We start from the raw sequence: 22,197 nt of genomic DNA on the forward strand, positions 1-22,197 counted from the left end.
TTTTCGTTTTTTATAGTTACTGATGTAAACATAAAAATTAAGATAATAATATAATATAATTAATTCTTCTTTTTATTCATAAATATTAATAAGAATTAAGAGCTCTATTAACAGTTTGGACAGTGAAAACTGGTAACTGGAAAAGCACTATTTTGATTTGTATACAATTATGTTCAATTAAACACCTACTTTTTTTTGTGTGTATTAAAGTCTTTGTTATTGTATAAGATGTCGGCCAACACAAGTACCCGGGATAAATTACTTGGTTTGCTCGATGACTTCGAACTTTTAAGCAGGTAATGTTAAAATTAGTCTTTCGGATAACTTAAAATTTATACAGCATATTATTTGTATTTAAAATTAAATGTATTACAATATAAAGATTTTTTGTACTCAACTATTCAAAATTCGAATTAAAACTGTTAATATCGACATTTCCTTTTGCCTAAATTTTAACTGGAATGGTTCTTAGATTAAAAAAAAAATTTCAGCAAGATTTGTTGGTTATAAGATTTTCAAATAAACCTAGAAAATTCTTCTAAATTGTGTATTGTATAACACAAGTTTGCATGGGTAACTGAATAAAAATATGGGTAGTTAATATTATTTTTTGTTTGCATTTCTTTTAGTTTTATTATGTATATTAAACAAGTTTATTCATGTTATTTTACAACGTTGAATATAGCTGATTGTTTACCATATTCTGTAAATTATATGCAAAATGCTAACTATACGGAAATTTAATAACAGTGAGTGGCATAAATATTGTTTAAATGATGATATTACATTGATACTTTATAAATATCTACTAAAATTGTTTAACCTTAACTCTTTATTTTAAAATTCTAATTCTTAGAATCCTTTATTTAAAATTATGTAGAGAGCTGATTGAAAATTTGAGTGCTGGGCGACAACAAAAGATTAATGTTCAACATCAGTTACTCCTTACAGAGCAACTTGTAGCCACAGATAATGAAATAAAGGCTACTTTAAAAGTTGCAGAACATCAAGCAGAAGTAGAAAAAAAAGTAAATGCTATTAAGGAAGAAATAGAAACACAAGACCAACATATTACACAAATGCAAAAACATTTCAAAGAAGCAGAAAACATATTGGTAACTATACTGTAACTATCTTATCTTGACATATAACAGTAACAATTGATTTATCTTTTTAGGCTACAGCTTTATTTCAAGCAAAACAAAAATTACAATCCATCAATAAAGCAAGTAAACATCCTGTATCTTCAGAAGATCTCATAAAATATGCCCACCGAATAAGTGCGTCTAATGCAGTGTGTGCACCACTTACATGGCAACCGGGTGACGCACGTAGACCTTATCCTACTGGTAATATTATAACCCATATATTGTAATTTATAACATATTATGTTCCATTTTACTTAGATGGCTTACCTATATTTCAGATATTGAAATGCGAATGGGATATTTGGGAAGATTGAGTGATCTGCCGCTTAATGGACATAATATAATGCAGCCTCAAGGTCTGGCTGATATGGTGCGATCAAATAATCAAATAGGTATATCAGAAGTTATTTATTGAAAATTATATTTTAGAATTATTTTGCTTAAGATTAAAAATTTTCTTTGATTGGTGCTTATGATATTTATCAATTTTTAACAAAATAAACCCATTGTTGTTCGGATATTCTAATGCATATAAAATTTACCTTGGATTTAATTAGTTTTATATTTTTTGTATTTCAATTAGGTACGTATTAATATATATATATATATATATCTTATTTATTGAAATACAAAATATATAAAACAATTAAATAATAAATCTAAGCTAAATTTAATATGCATTATAATATCCTGGGTCTAATTATTTTCTTACAGTAGTATATTATATTAATTAAAAACAGTTACCTCAGCTGGATACTATTTATCTATTACTTAAGCTAGGTTTTAAATGATTTATTTTCAATGTAGACTATCTCTCTATATGTTTTCAATGATTAAATAATTGTATTAAAAAATTATGTATTAAAAAATTATGTATTCTATAAATTTGAAAAACGGTTAGTACTTCAATTCGATTGATCCACTATTTAAATATAATATACAAAAGGATCTTATATTATTATTTGTTATTTTTTTTTTAATTGTTGCATTGTTATTGAGTTAAAATATTAGGTATCCTCGTTTTTCATATCTTAGTTAATATTTTGTTTGATTTGCAGTTTCTTACTGCACTTTACACTAATAATTAATATTCTACATAATATGTACTATTGATAAGTATTGCTAATATATCTATAAGCAATGATATTTTATCAATTCTATCACTGTGAATCCAAAAAAGTGAACATTGCCTGTATAAATATTATTTGTTTTAATAATTTAATCTAAAACTAAAACTGAACAGTCTTAATCTTACGAATTTAAAGGCTTTATAAATTATATTATAGTATAAATAAATCAAATATTAAATTCTTCATACCTATATTATGTCTTACTTAATGTTTTAAATATAGTTTTTATAGTTTATAGTTGTATATAATAATATACCATTGATTTAAATAAATTAAAAAAAACATTATTCTGTTCCGAGTTAACTCTTAGAACAAATTATTTTCCGAATATTAAACAAGTAAATTTTGCAGTAGTAATACAATAAGGCCATAAACCATAAACAGTGATTTTTCAGGAAATCAAGTTCAATGATTTTTGATAATTATATCATTGACTCATATAAATAATTGAATATTGTTTCGACATTCATGGCTGTGTATAATATGCAGGATTAAAATATGAACTCAGGAATACCATTATGGCAATATCTAACATCACTTTTTAAATTTTACTTATGGCCTTATTGTACTGATAGTAATATTAAATATATTTTAAAATGTAATTTATTTACTATGTATTTGTATTAAAATAAAACTCAATAAATTAATACTATTTGATTTAGAACATTGTGAACTCATAATTGTTATTAAATTTGGGAAGACATAATCCTATTATGTATACAACTTAAATGTAAATTCATAAATACTGTCTTGTAAAATTACACACATTTAGTAGTGACCATAAGAAGATTTTATAACTTGAGTTTAAAGTAACCTAATGTTATGTTTTATAATTTTTCTGTATTAATCTTTAAGTTGTGAACAAATTTGTAAAAAAAAAATTAAAAAACTAAAAAATCAATTTAAAAAAAATTCAATATTTGACTAATATAAATAATATTATGTTCAAAATATATTTATTTAAAAATAATATTCACATTCTTAAAGTTATATATATGTACATTTTATAATAGTATAGTAAACTAAATTAATGGTTGGAAAGTTTGTTAGTTTGCTGTTCATTATATTTGGACTATATCATTAGAAATACATTTTAATGTGCCTTTTTATTTAAATATTTTAGTTTTTTTTTTAAACTAATAAAAAAACAACATTTCATTTTTAGATCGTCAAGCCTCTCAGCAAAATCAGTTTGCTTGGCATTCAACCGGTGATATGCACTTAGGAGTTGGTAGCGGAGTCATAGACACTAGAAATCATTCTAAAGATGTTGCAGAAGATGTTGAAGTTATGTCAACAGATAGTAGCAGTTCTTCGTCCAGTGATTCTCAATAGTTATAAAAATAAAAAATAAATACAAATTAAAAAGTGGTGATAATATTATTATGTTTACGTATCACATTTTAAACATTTTCTATCAATCGTATTTGTACTGACTGAGCTTAGTAATACACAAAAAAAAAATTAAATAAAAATAAGAATAAGAATTTATCAAATACAAAAATTATAAGATGTGGTTATATTTATACAAAACAATGAGTTGCTTAATGACTCATGAATCTGTGACATTTGGATTTGTGTAGGTAAACCCATCAAATTGAGACTGATCCATCGACTGAAGTATGGTTTTATCAACAGGTGTCAGTCTCGGTTTCTCTTTTGTGAAGTGTTTGTCAAAATAATGAGTATCCAAGGGATGATACTTAATTTAAAAAAAAAAATTGCATTACACGTCTTAAAAAAACATTTTTGACTGCCAGAAATAATTATCATTGGTACTTACAACTCTAGGCATGTATGGAGGTTCTAACTCTCGTCTCTCCAATTTACACCAGTCCATTGAACTGAAAAATGGATGTCTAATCACATCCTCAGCCGAATGGTTAGCTTCCAAAGACCCTAGTCGTTTAGTAGCATCTTTATCTAGTAACTATATGTCCAAAAAATCATGCAATGAAATAACAGTTTGAAAACATGGACAAATCTAGTCAAGATAACTTACAGCTACCAGAACAGATTTAGAATCGACCGACAGGTATCTTGGATACTGAGGTTGTTCATTGCATATAGACCAAAACAGGGCGTCTTCGTCACAACCACTGAATGGCGATTTGCCAACCAACATCTCATACAGCAGAATGCCAAAGGACCACCAGTCTACACTTTGGTTGTATTTCTGGCCTTTAATTATCTATATAGTCGATCAACGGTGAGAATGTGCGATTAAACGCAGTTATACCTGCGACGCAATATATACAAATAATATTGTCGTAAATGTCTTACCTCTGGCGCCATATAATCTGGCGTGCCACAAAATGTATCCGCTGTTTTGTCCAAGTATATCTGAAGTTTGCACATTCCAAAATCAGCGATACGCACGTGACCGTTGAAGTCTAACAAAATGTTGTCCAACTTCAAGTCCCTGCGATTCGAGTATTAAGAATTATAATTAAAAAACAACAACTTTTTAAGGGTTTTGATATAGGCAATCATTAAGAATAAATAAGCGATTTAAATACATTTTTTTTCAATCGTAAAATTGTTGATTGTTGAGTATGAAAATTTAAAGCGACATCACATAAAAATGTGTTTATATTATCTAGGGTGAAAACGTGATTCCTTGGCGCTTGAGTATAGGTACGTTTTATTATAATGTAAGTAGTCTGTACCTACACTCCTCTGGCTACTGAGTCAGTCCACCTCCCCCGCCTTCCCCAAATTATTTTAATACCCATTGTTTATGTCTCGGAGACTAGGCACTCACCTATAAACGATGCCCTTTTTGTGCAGGAACTTGAGACCTGACACTATTTCAGACGCGTAAAATCGAGATCGGCCTTCGTCAAACCGTCCTGACTGTTGTATGTGAAACATCAAATCGCCGCCATTCAGATACTCCATGACAAAGAATAAATGAGACTGGAAAATTGGTTTTTGTAAATATTTATTTTTTATATACATAGTTCAAGATTAAATTAATAACTAATAATAAGCGATGAATAATGAATATTAATACGGAAATTATAATTCTTATTTTTAGTGCCAACTTATAAAGTATAATAAATATCCATAACTTATAATTTATTGCCTATATTGGATAAAACTGTTTTTTCTTAACTGTCTATTCTCAGGGGCGCCTGCAGATAGGGGCCAGTGGGCACCCCTGTCTATTTTACCGTGTAATAAATGTACTTAATGATGAGAATTGCCATTTATAAGGTGACATTTTTAAAATTATTTCTTGGTAGTGGTCACGCTATATTAAAAACAATTTATCTTCGTTTTGTTAAAAATTGGCAAATATTCAAAAAATAAATCCCAGAAAAATGCATATCCGCTACCTATTTTATTGAATTTCTTGATTGACTTTCGGCAATGTTTAATATTATCATTTGAACCAGATTATTTTGTTGATTTGTGGAACAAATAATTTATTTAAAGATAATATGTTTAAATCACACCTATTGTAATAAGTATTAATAAGTAATAAACTAATAACTAATAACTTATAATACTTTGAAAGTTTGAACACAAATCATTGAAATATTTTTTTAGAAAATTTGATTGACGATTTTATTTCAATATTCACACAATACCCCTAAGAAAAAAATAGCATAAAACGGTAAAATGATGGTTTTTTAAATAAAAATATAAATTAAAGTTATAAAATATAGTACCTAATATAATATATTAAAATATGGGTGTCTATTTAAAGCCGAATACTTAAAATTTGTTTAGATTAGGTATAAAACGAAAAAAGGAAGAATAGTGAGGTTGTGAGCTACCTAAATTGTGATACTACGGTTGTCGTAATATTTAAAGTTTGATGTACCTACCTCAGTCTGAAAGGTGCAGAACAAATGACACAAATAAGGATGGTTTGTTCCTAGTGCAAGGACTTTGCGTTCAATGAGTGTACATTCGACATCGTCATCCTCGAGCACTACGTCTTTTTTCAGGCATTTGACAGCATAATAGTAATCGGTACCCTTGAGTTCGGCCAGTAATACCTAAATGACAGATATTACGTGTATATACGACAATATCACCTGCAGTGTAGGTGTATCATATTAATTATTTGGTATTACTTTTTGTTTTTCTACTGCGGATTATCTGTGATAATTACCACTACAAGCACAAATTCATCAAACATTATACTAAATATAAAGACTTAACTACGTTTAATACACACATATTAAAGAACAAAGAAAAGGCCAGGAATATATATGGCACTCTGCTTTACTCATGTGCTTTACCTCACAGGGGGTGTCCAGGCATCTGCGGACCTTAACTTAAAGCTCTAATTATTATAAATAAAGACCCCAATGGATTGGTTAGTTTTCAATGCTTTTTTGTTTGTGGTATTCTGTATGTGAATTATTTTGATTATACTTTATTCTAAAGGATTTTGTTTTTAGAGCTTTACTTAAAATTAGCTGTAAAAATGTATAAAAAAATAATGTCAAAAGCGCAAAGCTAATGATTAATTATCGTTGATGAAAGTTGCCAATGATCCGAAACAACAAAAACTTTGTTTTCCTATGAAAAAGGGGCTGACTGTGTTGGAGTCGTTCACTAAAAATTTGAATAATCTCTCAAAAAATGGCATGTCACCAATATTATTTGTATAGTTAATTATTTTATTGTTTTCTTCATAATTTTGTTAACCTTTATGGCTATACATACACTTTTTTTTGTTTCAATAGAGTTTTTGATCACCTTTCTTGAAATTGTGCATGATTATTTTATTGATTTTTATAGTTTTTAAACTTGTAGTAAGTACTTACTAAGTTATATAATATTTGTAATTTATATATTATATATAGGTGCAATTAATATAAACGTTTGTTTTAGGTTTGAGAAACACGCGATTTTTAAATTTGATATGGTTTTCAACAGAACCTTAAATTGTTTTAGTAAAATTTAGCCTTCTGTCACCTCAAAATAATTTCCCCCGTGACTACAATAATATATTGATTCTTTATAATATGACGTTATATCTTTCTGTGGTCTTCTATAGAGCGTTTACATTTTTCACGCGTTTTCACTTCCCAGACCGGAATCTACAAAATCTACAAACCTATATAGGCTGTCAGAATGTCAGACTCGCTCTGTTTTTATTATTTTTAATAAGACGGTGTCCGTTGAGAACGCATGTTATAGGTAAGTATAGATACAGCGATATAACGAGGCACAAGAAACATCATATATTTTATGATTTATTATAAGTATCGCTCCATACCTTTCCGAAGCTGCCTTTGCCAAGCACTTTCAAGAAGTTAAAGTCGTCGACTGCATACTTTCGGAACCGCGGTATGCTGGTGGCCGGTGGCACTACACGTTTAGGCCTTGAATGGTGCCGATAACTGTAGGAACGAAGCGATCGTTCGGCCCCGTCCGCATTTCCAGCGCCGCCGATCTGATATGAATTTGTCGCTGCATCCGACGACGATGAAGAGTCTACATCCACAAGTGACGCAACAAAAAACAATACAGTGCAACGTTAGCCGTAATTTCTCATAATAGTGTGAATATTACAATATTCCAATACTATTTCGTACCAAAAACGTTAGGTTAAAACGACTATTAAAGCGTTGTGTGTATATCATACTATATTGGTTATGGCTTGTATAGTTATACGAATTTGAGTATAAAGTATAGTCTCTGTCATGCTTGAATTCCCGACACCCCCCACCGTTCGTATATTTGAAGTACCTACTTCGTGCTTGGTTTAAGTAAATAACGATGATGTATTCGAGACGTCTCCGAAAGTTTGTGTGATGGGCGTTTTTAACAATTTATTATTGTTATTTATAGAACGTTCTAGAAAAACTCAAAAAATAGCTAAGGTTATTAAATTGCTAATTGCAAGAGACGAAACAAAATAAATTGCATATATTTTTGAAATACAGTCAGAATGACGTATTCATAAAATACGTTGTAAAGAATGAATTGTAATTAGGTACTGGGAGTTTTAACTTCCTTATAATATCCACGTCTTAAAATTCTGAGTAAATTGTAAGACTATTCTATTATCGATTAACCTATTAATCCAACATGTGATTGTCACACAGATTTTCGGTGAAATTAACTAGAACGATAATTATAGTTTAAAGATGGCCCGCCAAGATAAACAGTTATGGTAGCACATAATATCAAGTATCAACTTACAATGTTTAGTACAGTTTTTTTTAAATTTATTTATAACATTTTTGATCCTTTTTATTGAAAAATTATAAATCCTTTTAGAAAATAAATTTTTATATGCTTTTTGAGTAAAGCATTTAATAGAACGAATCAATATAATATGATATCTTTAAATATGCAAGTATACTAAAGTTAATAACCACTGTATGTCTGTACTAAAGCATTAAGGCACTTACTAATTTTTATCATAAATACGATCTTGGTAGGTACTTCAAGTATGTATATTTTGAATGTGATTAAAATTAAGATGGACATTTTTGGCTACGTTAATTCGCTTATAGTTGGTATAATACCTACCTACGTTCTACTACATTCTACAATTCTACATAGATGATAAATAGGTAGTAACAGACAATATTGGATGAATATTTTGAAAAGAAGCGTGTTATTTTTAGGTGAAAATTGCAACTTTATTAAGAACACGGAAATTCGAGCAAAACACGAAGGTGAACATCTAAAACAATTTTTATATTTATAACACACTACACACAGAATAGCGTCGAGACTCGGGAGGACAAATGCCAAAAACAAATATCAACGCCCGCAACGACGACGTCGGCACTGATTTCGGAACAATTTATGACACTATCCTTCCGCCATGGACCAATGCACAATATTGTGTATAAATAAGTTATTTTCACGGATTATTAGAGTCCAGCAGTCTAGTTTGGTAATACGTCAACGAACGCACACGTTTGTGTTTGAATTGAACACGATTGTTTTTGTTTGGGCTGTGACTCAAAATACTAACAGTAATAGTAATAATCTCATAATATGCAACGACGTGCAATCGTACTATATCAAAAACTCATGACAAAAAAAAATTTACAACAAAAGCTATAATGTATTTTTTAAAAAAAAACATACAAACAAACAAAACCCATTAGTAATTTAACACTACATAAATTTGTTCTGACATTTATTTCTAGTTTTGAAAATTTTATTATGATAAAAAATGGAAGTAGATACCTAAATGTATACAGAGTGATTTTTTAACGTAAGATGACATTATCCCCGGGGACCATACCACATTGGTATTGCAAGAATTATTAATGTTTTTTTGAAATAACTAATGTCTTGCATTAATAGAATCACCCCGTATATATTAGATAAATTGTAACTCTCATAGTCTCATAGACCACAGTGATAAATATATGTTTGCAAGCGGCAACTGATTATTGTAATAAATATTAAAGATTAATACAGCAAACGAAAAGTGTGTGCATATGCTCCCGTGGTTCAAGAATAAGCGGTCAAGAAAGATAAAAAAAACACACCAACAAATATATCAGTTTCCCCTCGTTGCAGGAAATATTATAATATAATAAATCATATATGTATATTATAGATGGTAGATTATGCATAGGTATCTGGTTCGGGTTACCTCTTTTAAGCGTAGCTAGTGCTTCGACTACCAACTTTTGATTGACGCCGCATAGGTTTGGCATCAGCTTCTCGCATTTCCTATGGCAGTTGACGTCACAATCTAATCCACAACACACACACAACCCCCCACACACAACCCTCTCTGATATTATAGACGGACCAGTAAATCCAAAAAATTAATTATAACACAGTCCTACGTATTATTATATAGTATAACACAGTATAGGTGTATTATAATTGTTGCGGTACAACTTTGCAGGAGGACTGTTTTCGATTCGACACAACAAAATATCATCGTGTGTCCGCGAAAATAGGGTACACAGAAAAGTTAAGCTGTTGTCCATGTTTAAAACACAAAATAAAGTAATTCAAATTGTAAGTTAGGGAATTTATAATACAGCATTTAAGTCTCGTGTCGCTCAAAAATAATTCAAAAATATGTATAGGGTAAGTACCGAGTAATATTATAAGTAACTAAGTTATAGACTGCGCCCTATTTTCGGGGACACACGGTGTATTTTTATATTATAAGATTTGACTTATTATTGAATTTACGGGTGATCGGCTTTTCACCAAGTGGCTAGCTCATTTTATCTACATAACTGAGGTTACAACTTACAATACGTGCGGTTTAGGAAAGCGCATTCGCGGAAGAAAACCAAACAAATAAAAACATGCATGCATGCGTGACTATCATAGTATCATACGCGTAGTAAAGGTAGTAGTAGTGTTTTAAAGTATTTGAGTAAATGTATTTGAAATACTTTTATCGTCGAATATTAATTAATATTAAATTTTAAATTAATAAAATACCGATTTATGGTATCAAATTATTGATTTGTACTAAATGCATTGATTATTATTGTCTTTAGGTGGTTTTTTGTCGGTAATAATTTTATGTAGGTTATATACCTACCAACCTACCAAGAATTACAACTTTAATATAACATGCAATTATCGTTTTTTTATAATGTCGAAAGGACAAAAATATGTACTTCCGTAGAAATATTGCCCGACAACGGATGAATATCTCAAATAAACAATATCAACATATATTATACTATTTAATCTCGTATTGATATTAACAATTATAGTTAAACAATGACTAAGCCGAAAAATAATTATATACGAATAAACAAACTGAACTCATTTCTTTTTCTCATGATCATTACTGAAATAATATATCGGCAATAGTAATATTCGATAAGTTTTTTAAATACATTTCCAAAATTGTCCTTTTCAACACCGAGTACTACTGAGTGCGTATAGTAGTTGTTGTAGTAGTAGTAGTAGTAATAGTAGAAGTAGTAGTAGAAGTAGTAGTAGTAATTATGTAATATTATTAAATTATGCGTTGTTAGTGTTGTTGCATTTCTACCTATGGGATCTGGTGCGGATACGGGCGAGGATGGCAAACCAGAATCGAACGATGAATTACTGCATGCAACTCTTTTGTCACCGTAATCGTCCGAATCGTAGAACGTGCTGCCACTAGTGCCGCTGCACAACGACGTTGACGACGACGACGACGACGACGTGTCATCTTCCCCAGACGATTCGTCTTCATCCGACGACGATCCGCTGTCGGCGGCGGGAGGCGTTTTCGGGGCCGGTGGTTGCGGCGGTGGCGGCGGTGTTTCCAGATTGATTTTGGGCTTTGGCTTTTCGAACTTACTCTTAGTGCTGCTCACCTGAGACGGCGATATGAAAGTCTTGCCGAAAGACGCGCGCACAAACGGCGTAATCACCGCGGACGCTGCGACACCGTTTGACGAACTGCCTTTTTTCGGCGGCGAAGGGGTCTTTTTCTTCTGAAGCTCCTGCTTGTTCTGCAGCTGATTTTCAGTTTTCTCCTCCTTTTCTTGCTCTTCCTTGTTCTTCTTCTTAACCACTTTCTTCTTGACGATTATTTTCTTTTTTACTACTTTCGTTTTCTTCGTCGGCACGCCAACTGCACCACCTTCCGAATTATCATTATTACTCTGATTTTTATTAGTTACAGTTTTTGCATGCTTTATGTTGCTTTTGTTTTTTTTGTCGCTTTCATTATCGTTATCATGCGATTTACTGATGACTACGTTATGGTTAGCGTCAAGCTTACCGTTATCACTGCTTCGACTGTCGCTTTCTTTTTTCGCATTGTTCAACTTGAACGTAAAACTTACCGGTTCGATGCCGCTCTCCTCGATGATCACGTCATAGTTCAACTTCCAGTTAGTGCCAGCAGTCTTGTTCTTGGGTGGTTTGTCCGCGTGATCGCCATACATCATTGCCGCGGCCACCGATTTCTTCCGCGTTTCTCTAGTCCTGTGGGGTTGCTTTCCACCCACTCCATCCCCACCACCACCCATGTCCACCGGGTAACTCTTGCGCCGTACCCTTTTCTGCTGTCCTTCCATTTCCTCCATGATCATTGTGTCGAACAGCGCCTCCTGCTCGCGCAATATCTCGTCAGTGACGGACGGCCGACGATCATCGTTGACCGGAACCTTGACACCCGCGGACGTGTGCCGCTTTATGGTGCCTTTTTTCGCCAGCCCTTCCTCTGTCTGCAGTGCTGAACCCGCAGTGGAGCTCGCCGGTGGCTCTTCGATCACGGCGGTGACCATCGGTTCCGTCTGGTTCTCGACCGGTTTCTCTGACCTTTTGTTGTTGTTTTTGTTCGTGTGTAACCGGACCACAGTGCGGCCACGGTGTATGACGCTGCCACCGCCGACGCCTTCCCCGGCGTCGTCCACAGCCGTTTCTGTTGCGGTCGTCCTCCTCGGTCGCCGCGGCGACGTCACGTCGATTTCCGAAGCGTTAACATGCACCGGTCGGGCGTAGTGTCGGGCGGCCACCGCGCCAGGGCTTCTACGTATGGCCCTCAGGGTCTGTTCGACCACCATCGAGTTATAGTTACTACGGGCAGCGTGCGCCCGGAAGGCAGGCCGGCCACCGGGGTTCGACCCAGGGTAAGGCAGCAGCTGACTGTAATATTGCGAGGAGAACGGAGCCGACCCGTGCAGGTAATTGCCGTAGTCGGAAAAAAACGGCATCGTGCAAATGTGCAAATAATTAGTATACGCTAAGTGCTAATCAAAAATGCATTATTACGATTAGTCGTCATATGGGTTGTACTGACCGAGTTAGTTACGGGCTTTGATGATTTTCAAAAATAATAACAAGCACATTTTGAGCACGATACTGATGCGACATTAATGCGCGCAGAAGACTACGGGCGCATCCCGACCGAGCGAACGGCTGAGCTGATGTCTTGGCACGTTTGGCAAGCTCCGAAAGCGAATTAAACGGCTTGGATGACTGCCAAAAGAAATTTAAAACACGAAATGCTTACACACAAACATATTTCTGAAATGACAAAAATTAGTTTCAATATACCTTACTCGTCTTCAAATCGCACATTCTGTTTTATTCCAAAATTGGTGTGAAGATTTTTTATTTTCGATGATTTAATTCCAAAATAATTTCGTTTATGGCTGTTTTTTTCTTGTTTTTTTTTATGTTTGCTAATTTTTTAAAATAATTTTAAAACTTATTGATGGACAAACGCAATTGCATTCACTTAGAAACTTAAAATTAAACTCGTCACTCAGCAAACGTCAACGGCTTAAAAAATATTTGAAAAAAAAATTAAAGAAACATTTGCACCGTGCAAAAATAGTTAGTCTCACCTAGTTTACGTCAAGGTCGACTTATGTGTAGACATAAAAATTTAGCTTTTTAGAACACTAAACATTATGTGTTCACATCATACTTAAAAAAGGATCATTACAAGTACCGAATTGTGAATGTAAATTACCCGAAACTTTACACCCACGTTATAAACTATACCAAGGTCAAAAATCAATAGTACTATGAAAAAAAATGATCATGGCCAAGCATTATTGCAAGATTTAAGTGTAACATTTTTTGCCAAAGCGCCCACCTGAAAACACCAGATTGTCTAAAAAGCGGACCAAACATAATAAAATGGATACTTATTAATACATACGACATTTTTGATAGATTAAATTTGGCAACTACGATAAACTATGGCACAACTACGTAGTGCCATGATAGTGTGCTTATACATTTCAATAACTCATTTAAGTTCGGTTTTTGATTACAGACAATAAAAATTTTAGTTTATCTAAATTTAGATTTTTAAATATTCAAGCTTCATGAATTAGGTACCTGCATTGAAATACTTAATATAATTCTTAGTATAAACTAATTCAAAAAATTTTACAGTGAACGTGTTATTGTTAAAAAGTATACAACACATTTTGTCCATTGCAAACAAAATACTTTTGAATTCGTTTACCTAAACAATGTGAAATTTGAAAGTTGGCTATAAGGAATGTTAGTTTATGCCAAATGCCATATAGACTTTAAAAAAATAGAGTAATGTCAGATTTAAGCTACGGTGAATTGACAGATTGGGTATCTTCCAATAAACATAGAAGTTATAATACCCCAGTGCAAAATATGTCAGAAGATAGTGATTAAAAAACGATTGTATTTTTTGTTTGAAATCATCATAATATATAATCTTTAATCGACATACAATGCGTGTGGTATGAAGTGTAGGATAGCTTTTGAAAAAATTAAGTTCTGGCGAAACGTCAAGCTAAAAATGACTTAGTCCGGATTGATTATAAAAACATTTTCTTGGCACATCGGAACGCGGACTGTTTTCGCAATAAAATTTCTAGTGATAATCAACAACAATAATACTAACTCTTGTAGTGTTTATTTACATAGACAACACATTGAACCATGTCGTAAAATATTTCAATATTTCCTTATCCACTGATTTATTTCGAAACTATAAACATAAATGAGTTTGACATTATTATTGTTATAATGTATAATATTAAGTAAAATATATCCAAATGAACTTGGTTTACGATTGGATATTTGCCACGAAAAAAAATCTCATACCTACAGCGACATCTTTCCCATGAATTGAGCTAGCCACTAGATGAATATTATATTTTATATTAAAACAAACATATGTTTTAAATCGTGTGTTTTACTCATAATAACGTATGTACTGTGTTTAGGTGTACCAATATAAATAAGTCGTACCTTCGCATTTGAGACCTTGTTTGAACAACCCGTACAAAAGTGAACCACAGTGATCACAAAATGTTGGTGACATGAAATTATATCCTTTGAAGCGATGAGGTACATCTATTTTGAACCGTTCTCTTAAATACTGTAAAGCAATATAAATTCAAATTAACTATTGTAGATTAAAAAAAAAAATACCTCGCTTAATCTAAATCGACAAGGTGTGCTACAGCATACAACAAACTTAATTAAACATAATAATTGCAAGTTCTACACGGTTAAATACAACTGGACTATAAAATGTATTTTGCAAACTCCTTTACATGAAATGTTTTATCTTACGTTTTAAAATTAGTAAATACACTTGTAACAGAAATTATAAGTACAAATTGGAGCTGAATTAATTTTAATAAGTTAGTAATAATTTATTTAGCTTATATAATTAATTAATAGTATTAGGTAACTGCTTTATATATAATGTCATGAAGGTATCAATATTATCATGCTATAATAGTATAATATTCGTGTAGTTTATAAGTAAACTTATGGTTTAACTAATTCTTATCAAAAATAATTTTCACAAAAAATAAATTGCCTTCTGTTTTTATTAAGTAATATGGGTTACCTGTTCTTACTGTTCGAACTCTACAGCAGTGACCGTATGTTTAACAACTAAATTTTTGATAAATAAAGTTGATGTATGATTAATTTTATTGCCAGACGCTTGGAATAGTTTTAGGTGTAATATATAGGTAAGTACTAAATGTAATAAATCATTATTATTGAACTATATACCTAGCTCTTAATCCTTATTTTTTGTTAAGTGTGGTATAGGCGAGCCTCTGTTGTTCTAGTTTAGGTCCTACTTTAGACAGATATCTTACTGGATAGTGGTGTAGTCGTGAGAAAAAATCTTTCTATAGATTTTGAACAGTTTACAAAATATAATGTCTCATATATCAGGCATAGATACACTAAAATTAATAGAGAAGATACAATACACTAAGCAGTAGACGTTGGAAACATTATATTTCAACATAACTTAAGATACTATTATATATGTATTGCTTTTGTTACCTACCTAAAAGTGGTTAATAATCAAAATAACAGTCATACCTATGTTTTATAGTTTTGATAATCATACAGTTTGGAAATTAATAATATTTTTTGGTTTTCAGAAATCGTACACTTCTTTGTTCAATAATTTTGATACAATATATTCAATAATACAATATAAATTGGGATTTTTTTCGTAACTGGCTTTAATTGCTTTAAAACTTAAGTGAATGCTTTCTTATTATTTTTTATTTTCAAATAAATTTCAGATTATATCAACACATTTTATAGTAAGCCGAACTTATTAATGTGTTCCGTTCGGCATTCCTTATCTAAAATGCAACTATTGTATTACAAGATACATATTAATACATTTATACCTATTACAAGTTAAAATGTTGATGAAATTGGATATTTAATTGAAAATAATCTATTTTTCATCTATAACAATTTTAATTATTTTTTTGTAATAAAAATAAAAAATTTAATGACTTGAAACATTTCACCATTACGTATATTATTGTTTTTCTATGCAAAGTGAAATTGTCAAAATATTTGGACTAACTTTAAGGTATTTATTATTCTAGTTACAATATTCAAATTGGACCATTCTACGGTACATCGGTGTTTACTTATAAGTTAAAAGTTACAGGGATATAGTAACAAGGGGTACTACTGATCAGTGGCGGCGGGATATAATACTATTGGAAGCAATTGCTTCATAGCTTCATAGCTTCAACATAGTAAATTATCATTTTGATGTATTAAAGGGGATGGTTGGTGGTAAAAATATTAAAAATGTACAATTTGCTTCAAAGACTCAAAAAGTTCGCGCCGCCACTGCTACTGATACTACACTAAAACCATTAATTATACAGCAAAACAGAGTCATTCGTATCTGTCTTGACAAAAAAAAAATTGGATCTTCAAATAAAACTATCATAAGAACTTGGTGTACTATCTTATGTTTTTCTTGTGCTTTAGGCATCATCCATTTTTTTATATTTCTATTTAGAATTAAAAAATTTTTTTTCATCTTCTTTAGCTACCTATCTTATAATTATGTTTTATTGTCGATTTCTAGAAATTATACAATACATATATGATTTTAACATAAGTTCTGTATATAACTTTCAACCTTCAACATAACCTAGATTGCTAACATAAGTTTGAAAAACCATTATACTTATGTAAAATTATTAATTTTTTAATTTTATAATAAATGGTATACTATTATATTCTAAAAAAAATATATATTTGTATAATATAATTCTATGATAATATAATAGGTAATCGGGAAATGTCGTCAACAATTAATTCAAATTCAACCTACCATATCAGTATAAAATAATACTAATAAAAAAATTATCTACAGCCGAGTTAAAAATAAATGGCAAAACAAATGGCTAAAAATGAACCCCAAATTAAATGAAAAATAAAAAGAACAATAGAAAAATGGAATAACCCAATGTCTCTCAAAATAATAGACGAAGATGTATTAAATCGCCTCAGAATACACACCACACTCACACACATGACCATCTAATGAAAAAAGAGCCACCAAAAGCATGTCTTACAAGCAGATATCCAACTTCAATCAAACATATCATTACCAAACGTAGAGACACGCTAGAGGCCCGAAAAAATACAATATACCTGAACACCTTCATGACGCACTGGGCCCCGAATAAGAATCCATCAGAAATATAATTTTACTTATGAAAGACATTTGGATTGCACAGTTTGTCAGTTTAATTTAAATTATTTAAGACCATATTATGTAAAAGAAACCAATGATCACGTCATCCAGACTGTCTTCTTCAGAAAAAATATATTACTAATAGAAAAATACATTTCTTAAAAAATATAAACATATAGGTGTTATAAATTATAATTTTTATACTAAAAATAAGAGGCTAACACACCGCCTCCGCTCAGAATCATTTTTTGTAGGAATTTAATGATTTATAATTAAATTCAAATTTAATGCAAACATAAAAATGACCTACTCAATGACAAAAAACATTTGAAACAAAGAAGTCACTTAACCAAAAAAATATTTTCATAATCATCACTATTGTGTATTTTGGTCTCAAGGTAAATACCTAATTAATTTTTCCTGCCCCTAAAATTTAGCACCTGGTGCTTTCTCTCCCCCCTACCATTAACTGCGCCACTGCGTATAAGATAGCAACATAGGTTATATTGGAGTTGAGGGGGGGGGTCACAAGGTGGTATTGTCCCCCTCTAGAAAAAAATATTGAGAGGCAAACTTATCATTTACAACGGCCCAGTAAATTGTGATAAATTATAAATAAATAATAATTATAAATTATAATAAATTGCTCACTCAGTGCTTGTTTAGCGGCGTACCTTGCAAAGTTACAACTCTCGGTACATAGTTACAATATCAGGTTTATGGTATTTTCCAACCACCATTAGAAATTCCGACAGTTTTAAACTAGATGCAAAATAGAAAAATTCTCGATTGCATTTATGCGAATTCGTGTAATTTAACTTATCACTAGATTTAAAATTGAAACAAAAGGATTATAGGAAAATATAAGTAGACTAGAAAAAAGGAAGTTATTACCTTTGTACATTTTTTCCTGTTAACAGCGGTGTCGTATATTTGATAAAATAAAATAAAATAAAATAGGTACAAATAATACAACTGAAAATTCATAATACATATATGATATATACGTATATGATTAATGATTATATAATATAGGTATCTATATGGCCTATCTAATTGTGCTAAATAAGTAGCTTATTGACACTTGTTTCGCTAGTTTATTATATACTTTCGCACTTATAAATTTACATTTTCTAAATATTCTTATCGTATACAAGTATACAACAATTACATTGTTCATGATTCATATTGATTTAATTAGGTACATTTTTCTTCGATTTTTGGATTCTGAAGGGAGCAATGAATGTTTTGATTAAAACAAGGTGTGTTTTTTACAAAAAAATTGCATCAGTCGTCAGTCATCACCTTTTGGAGCAGTAAAAATGATTCAATTTTCAAATTTGAGGGTGGCTTTTGGTAGCAAAACAGATCTAGTTACTTGACACAAATAACCAAACGCCTGCAGCATCGAGTAAGGACATTGCTTAAAATATGACGCTTCACCGAAACATAGTTGATGAATAGTGATCATTGATCAATCTACTGTAGTTAAAATCAATACTAATTGCATAGTCTGTTACTCGTTAGATTGAACTAGTAACTCTTTATGGGCTTATAAATAAAAAGAAATAAACATAGATACAGTTGATATACCGATATAATGATTTATACAATTATAAAAATAATATGTAGACATATAACATGAGATATTATTAGCCATTCGGTATACTGTGTACATAATAGTATAATACATTAATTATGAATACGAACGACTAACGAGAAGAAAGCAGCAACTTTTTATAGCAAAAAAATCTGTACGCATCACTTTAATATTTAACGTAAACTTATGAAAGTCAAATATGGATAATACTGTAGTATACACTATACAATACTCAATACTGTAAGTTAACAACTTCATCAATCAGTAATCGGTAATCACCAATCACCACGTACACAACATGTGCAAAGACAACCTAAAAATTATTTAGTTAAGATTTGTCTAGGTAATATACTAATATATAAAAGATGTGCCAACTCATCTATAGATAAAAACAGAAAATGTAATTAACTACAGTAAAACGCAAATAATAAATATACATAAAAATAACTAAAATAGAACATAAAAATGGTCAAATAAATAGGCTAAAAATAATAGGAAAAATTAATTTTATACACAAATAAAATTGAAAATCTTATCACAAAATATTACCTAGATATTAATTTATCACAAATAACCGTTTTATTTAAATAGGTAGATTATAAAAAGATTATTTGAATTATTTTTTACCTAGATAAGATAAAAGATAAATTGATAATGCACGCACTAATATTGGCACCACACAAATTTCCCAATAACACAACTTCAACTAACAAATTACAACTGAAAATCAACTGCCCGCGACCTATCCTTATCACGTATTTCGGTTTTCCATAACTTTATATCTATAAAATAATGTACACATGCAATAATATGTTCCATTACATGAGGTCTATCTCGGTTCTTAGAATTATAAGTGCCATTTTCAACTTAAAAAATTATTACATAAATTATGTCCTGTTGGAACTTTTACACCTACTTTTTAGTGGTTTTTAAAATATCTAAAATTTAAGCCAATTTTATCTTTGTTGAAATATGCATATTACACATTTTTAATAGTGTTAACATTTGACAAAATATACCTATTAACTAACGTTTGATTCAATTCTAATTTATTCCTTTATAATAGTATATTTATTATGAATGTACCAATGTTGATAATTGAACTACACCCCCGAACAAAACAACTAGCTTATTAATAATTATGGTATTTAGTATTTACACCTAAGAACTAAGAATTAGATAATAAGAAAAAGTTTCGTGCACCGGGGAAACAACAAAATAGAACAATTGGTAAAATAAAACGATTTAATACTAATCAGATAACAAAGAAAGGCTACGTGCCTACTGTAATGTATAAATACCCACCAGTTAATAAATATAAAAACATTAAGTTTAGTTTAATTTATTTTAATTTAGGCAATTATTATTAGTTCAATATTATACTATCTGATATTATCTAAAGCTAGAAAAAGATTTTTTCTTTTGAATTTGAAGTATTGGATAACTCAAATTATGCAAGTAATTAGAACCTGTTTCAATGAAGTAATCGAGTACCACTTATAATAATATAATAATACAGGTAAAGATTAATGCACTGATTTTAAGAGTTACCGTATATAGGGATATACTACTAAGAATCAGACAAAGAACCATACTCATCAGATTTTAAACAGCAAAATGTTTAAAAAAATAAAATTTAAACTTTTATAATAGTAAGAAGTATTAAAATTACAAATGACCGATAGGTAGCGTAAGCAGGATTTTAGTTTTATTTGGATTTTACCTACTTAGGTAAGATTAATCACAGACCACTTACATTATTTTTTGCTTAACCGTTTTCATATAATTATAAAGATAAACTCAAATTTAGTCTACGTTTAGAGTATTTTACTCAGTCATCTATACTCGATAGAGCCTCTCTAGGCTGTTATAAAAGTCAAAATGTGGTATAATATTCGATGATACAATATAATCGCTCTATTGAAAAATGATAAAATTCGAGTTACTTCCCTTTTCATTGGGGGAGTCGATATGATGATACACGATAAGCTGATTAGACAGACGTTTAGTAATATTTTGAATCAACAAAAAAAAACTGTAATTATGATTATCGATATGTTATTGCCATTCTACAATTTATTATTTATCTATTATAAATTGTATACTCTGTCCAGCAAGAGAATACGCCGGTTTTGAGCATCCCTCTGCGTTACCACACTCATAAAACCGGTTCACCTATGGTAGGGTGACGAGTGGGGGAACCAGATATAGTCGGTGCGCGGCGCTTCTCTCGATGGACAGAGTAAAGTAGTAAATACGATTTTTTTGTAAAAATAAGATATGTCAGGGGGATTAGAACACTACATACTAACCGTGCGTACACCATAGAATCAATTTTACATTGAATGCAATTTAGTGCATTTAAATAATGAAATGTGTTTAGATAAAAATATGAAAAAGTGACAAGAAATACTAATTTATTAGAACAAAATATTTACTGATTTTGTTTCCCAATGCCCGGAAGTTAAAACATTTTCTTACAGTTGTTGCAGGCGTCTATAATATGTGTATAATATATTAATTATTAATAATTAAAAACAAATAAAAATTGAAGCTTGTATAAGATGTATATCATTAAAAATTACTTTATATTTTATTAAAATTACTAATTAGTAACATACTAACACATTTATGTTTCAATTAAATTGTAAGGATATGTCAATTTTTATATTCAATATTATGTGTTTGATAAATAAACGATAAAAGTCTAAATGTAATTTGTTGCTGGTATTTAACAACTCTCGGCCATGTGTTGATATATTATTTTGTTTATTACTTTGTTTTTTCATTAGTCATAGACCATAGTAATTTCATAAGTACGACAACATGGTCAACACGTGCTTAATGTAAATATGTCAACCAATAATATACAAGATAGTTTTTAGAATTGCTTTCTATTGGGATCATCTCATC

The 22,197-nt window shown here is 30.6% G+C and overlaps 2 protein-coding genes across 6 annotated transcripts in view; one reads left to right on the forward strand and one right to left on the reverse strand.

Annotated features, from left to right (window-relative positions):
* On the forward strand, positions 1-3,785 carry LOC111031718 (mediator of RNA polymerase II transcription subunit 4). The gene is made up of 5 exons (XM_022311777.1): positions 1-296; positions 881-1,115; positions 1,178-1,349; positions 1,427-1,540; positions 3,444-3,785. Exons 1-5 carry the CDS (start codon positions 229-231, stop codon positions 3,611-3,613), a joined length of 759 nt encoding a protein of 252 aa, XP_022167469.1. The 5' UTR covers positions 1-228; the 3' UTR covers positions 3,614-3,785.
* Positions 3,640-22,197, reverse strand: part of LOC111031716 (putative protein kinase C delta type homolog) — a 25,797-nt gene continuing 7,239 nt past the window's right edge. For 3 of the 5 annotated variants that reach the window (XM_022311774.1, XM_022311775.1, XM_022311773.1), the window contains exons 7-15: positions 14,945-15,074; positions 9,870-9,971; positions 7,521-7,738; positions 6,115-6,288; positions 5,043-5,197; positions 4,562-4,700; positions 4,281-4,469; positions 4,062-4,208; positions 3,640-3,980 (exon numbers count right to left, since the gene is read on the reverse strand). In XM_022311774.1, the coding sequence (XP_022167466.1) occupies positions 3,831-3,980; positions 4,062-4,208; positions 4,281-4,469; positions 4,562-4,700; positions 5,043-5,197; positions 6,115-6,288; positions 7,521-7,738; positions 9,870-9,971; positions 14,945-15,074 (1,404 nt within the window). In that variant the 3' untranslated portion in view covers positions 3,640-3,830. Of the gene's footprint in view, positions 3,981-4,061; positions 4,209-4,280; positions 4,470-4,561; positions 4,701-5,042; positions 5,198-6,114; positions 6,289-7,520; positions 7,739-9,869; positions 9,972-11,249; positions 13,126-14,944; positions 15,075-22,197 lie in introns of those variants that run through there. The other 2 variants (XM_022311776.1, XM_022311772.1) reach the window with 2 other exon arrangements.

This window comes from Myzus persicae, unplaced genomic scaffold (assembly GCF_001856785.1).
Source record: "Myzus persicae strain clone G006 unplaced genomic scaffold, MPER_G0061.0, whole genome shotgun sequence".
NCBI lineage: Eukaryota > Metazoa > Arthropoda > Insecta > Hemiptera > Aphididae > Myzus > Myzus persicae.

Excerpts from the sequence above, each read along its gene's own strand:
- LOC111031718 (XM_022311777.1), top strand. The coding sequence starts at position 229 with ATGTCGGCCAACACAAGTACCCGGGATAAATTACTTGGTTTGCTCGAT. Across the intron at positions 1,116-1,177 it reads AAGAAGCAGAAAACATATTG|GCTACAGCTTTATTTCAAGC; the intron begins GTAACTATACTG and ends TTATCTTTTTAG. Across the intron at positions 1,350-1,426 it reads ACGTAGACCTTATCCTACTG|ATATTGAAATGCGAATGGGA; the intron begins GTAATATTATAA and ends CCTATATTTCAG.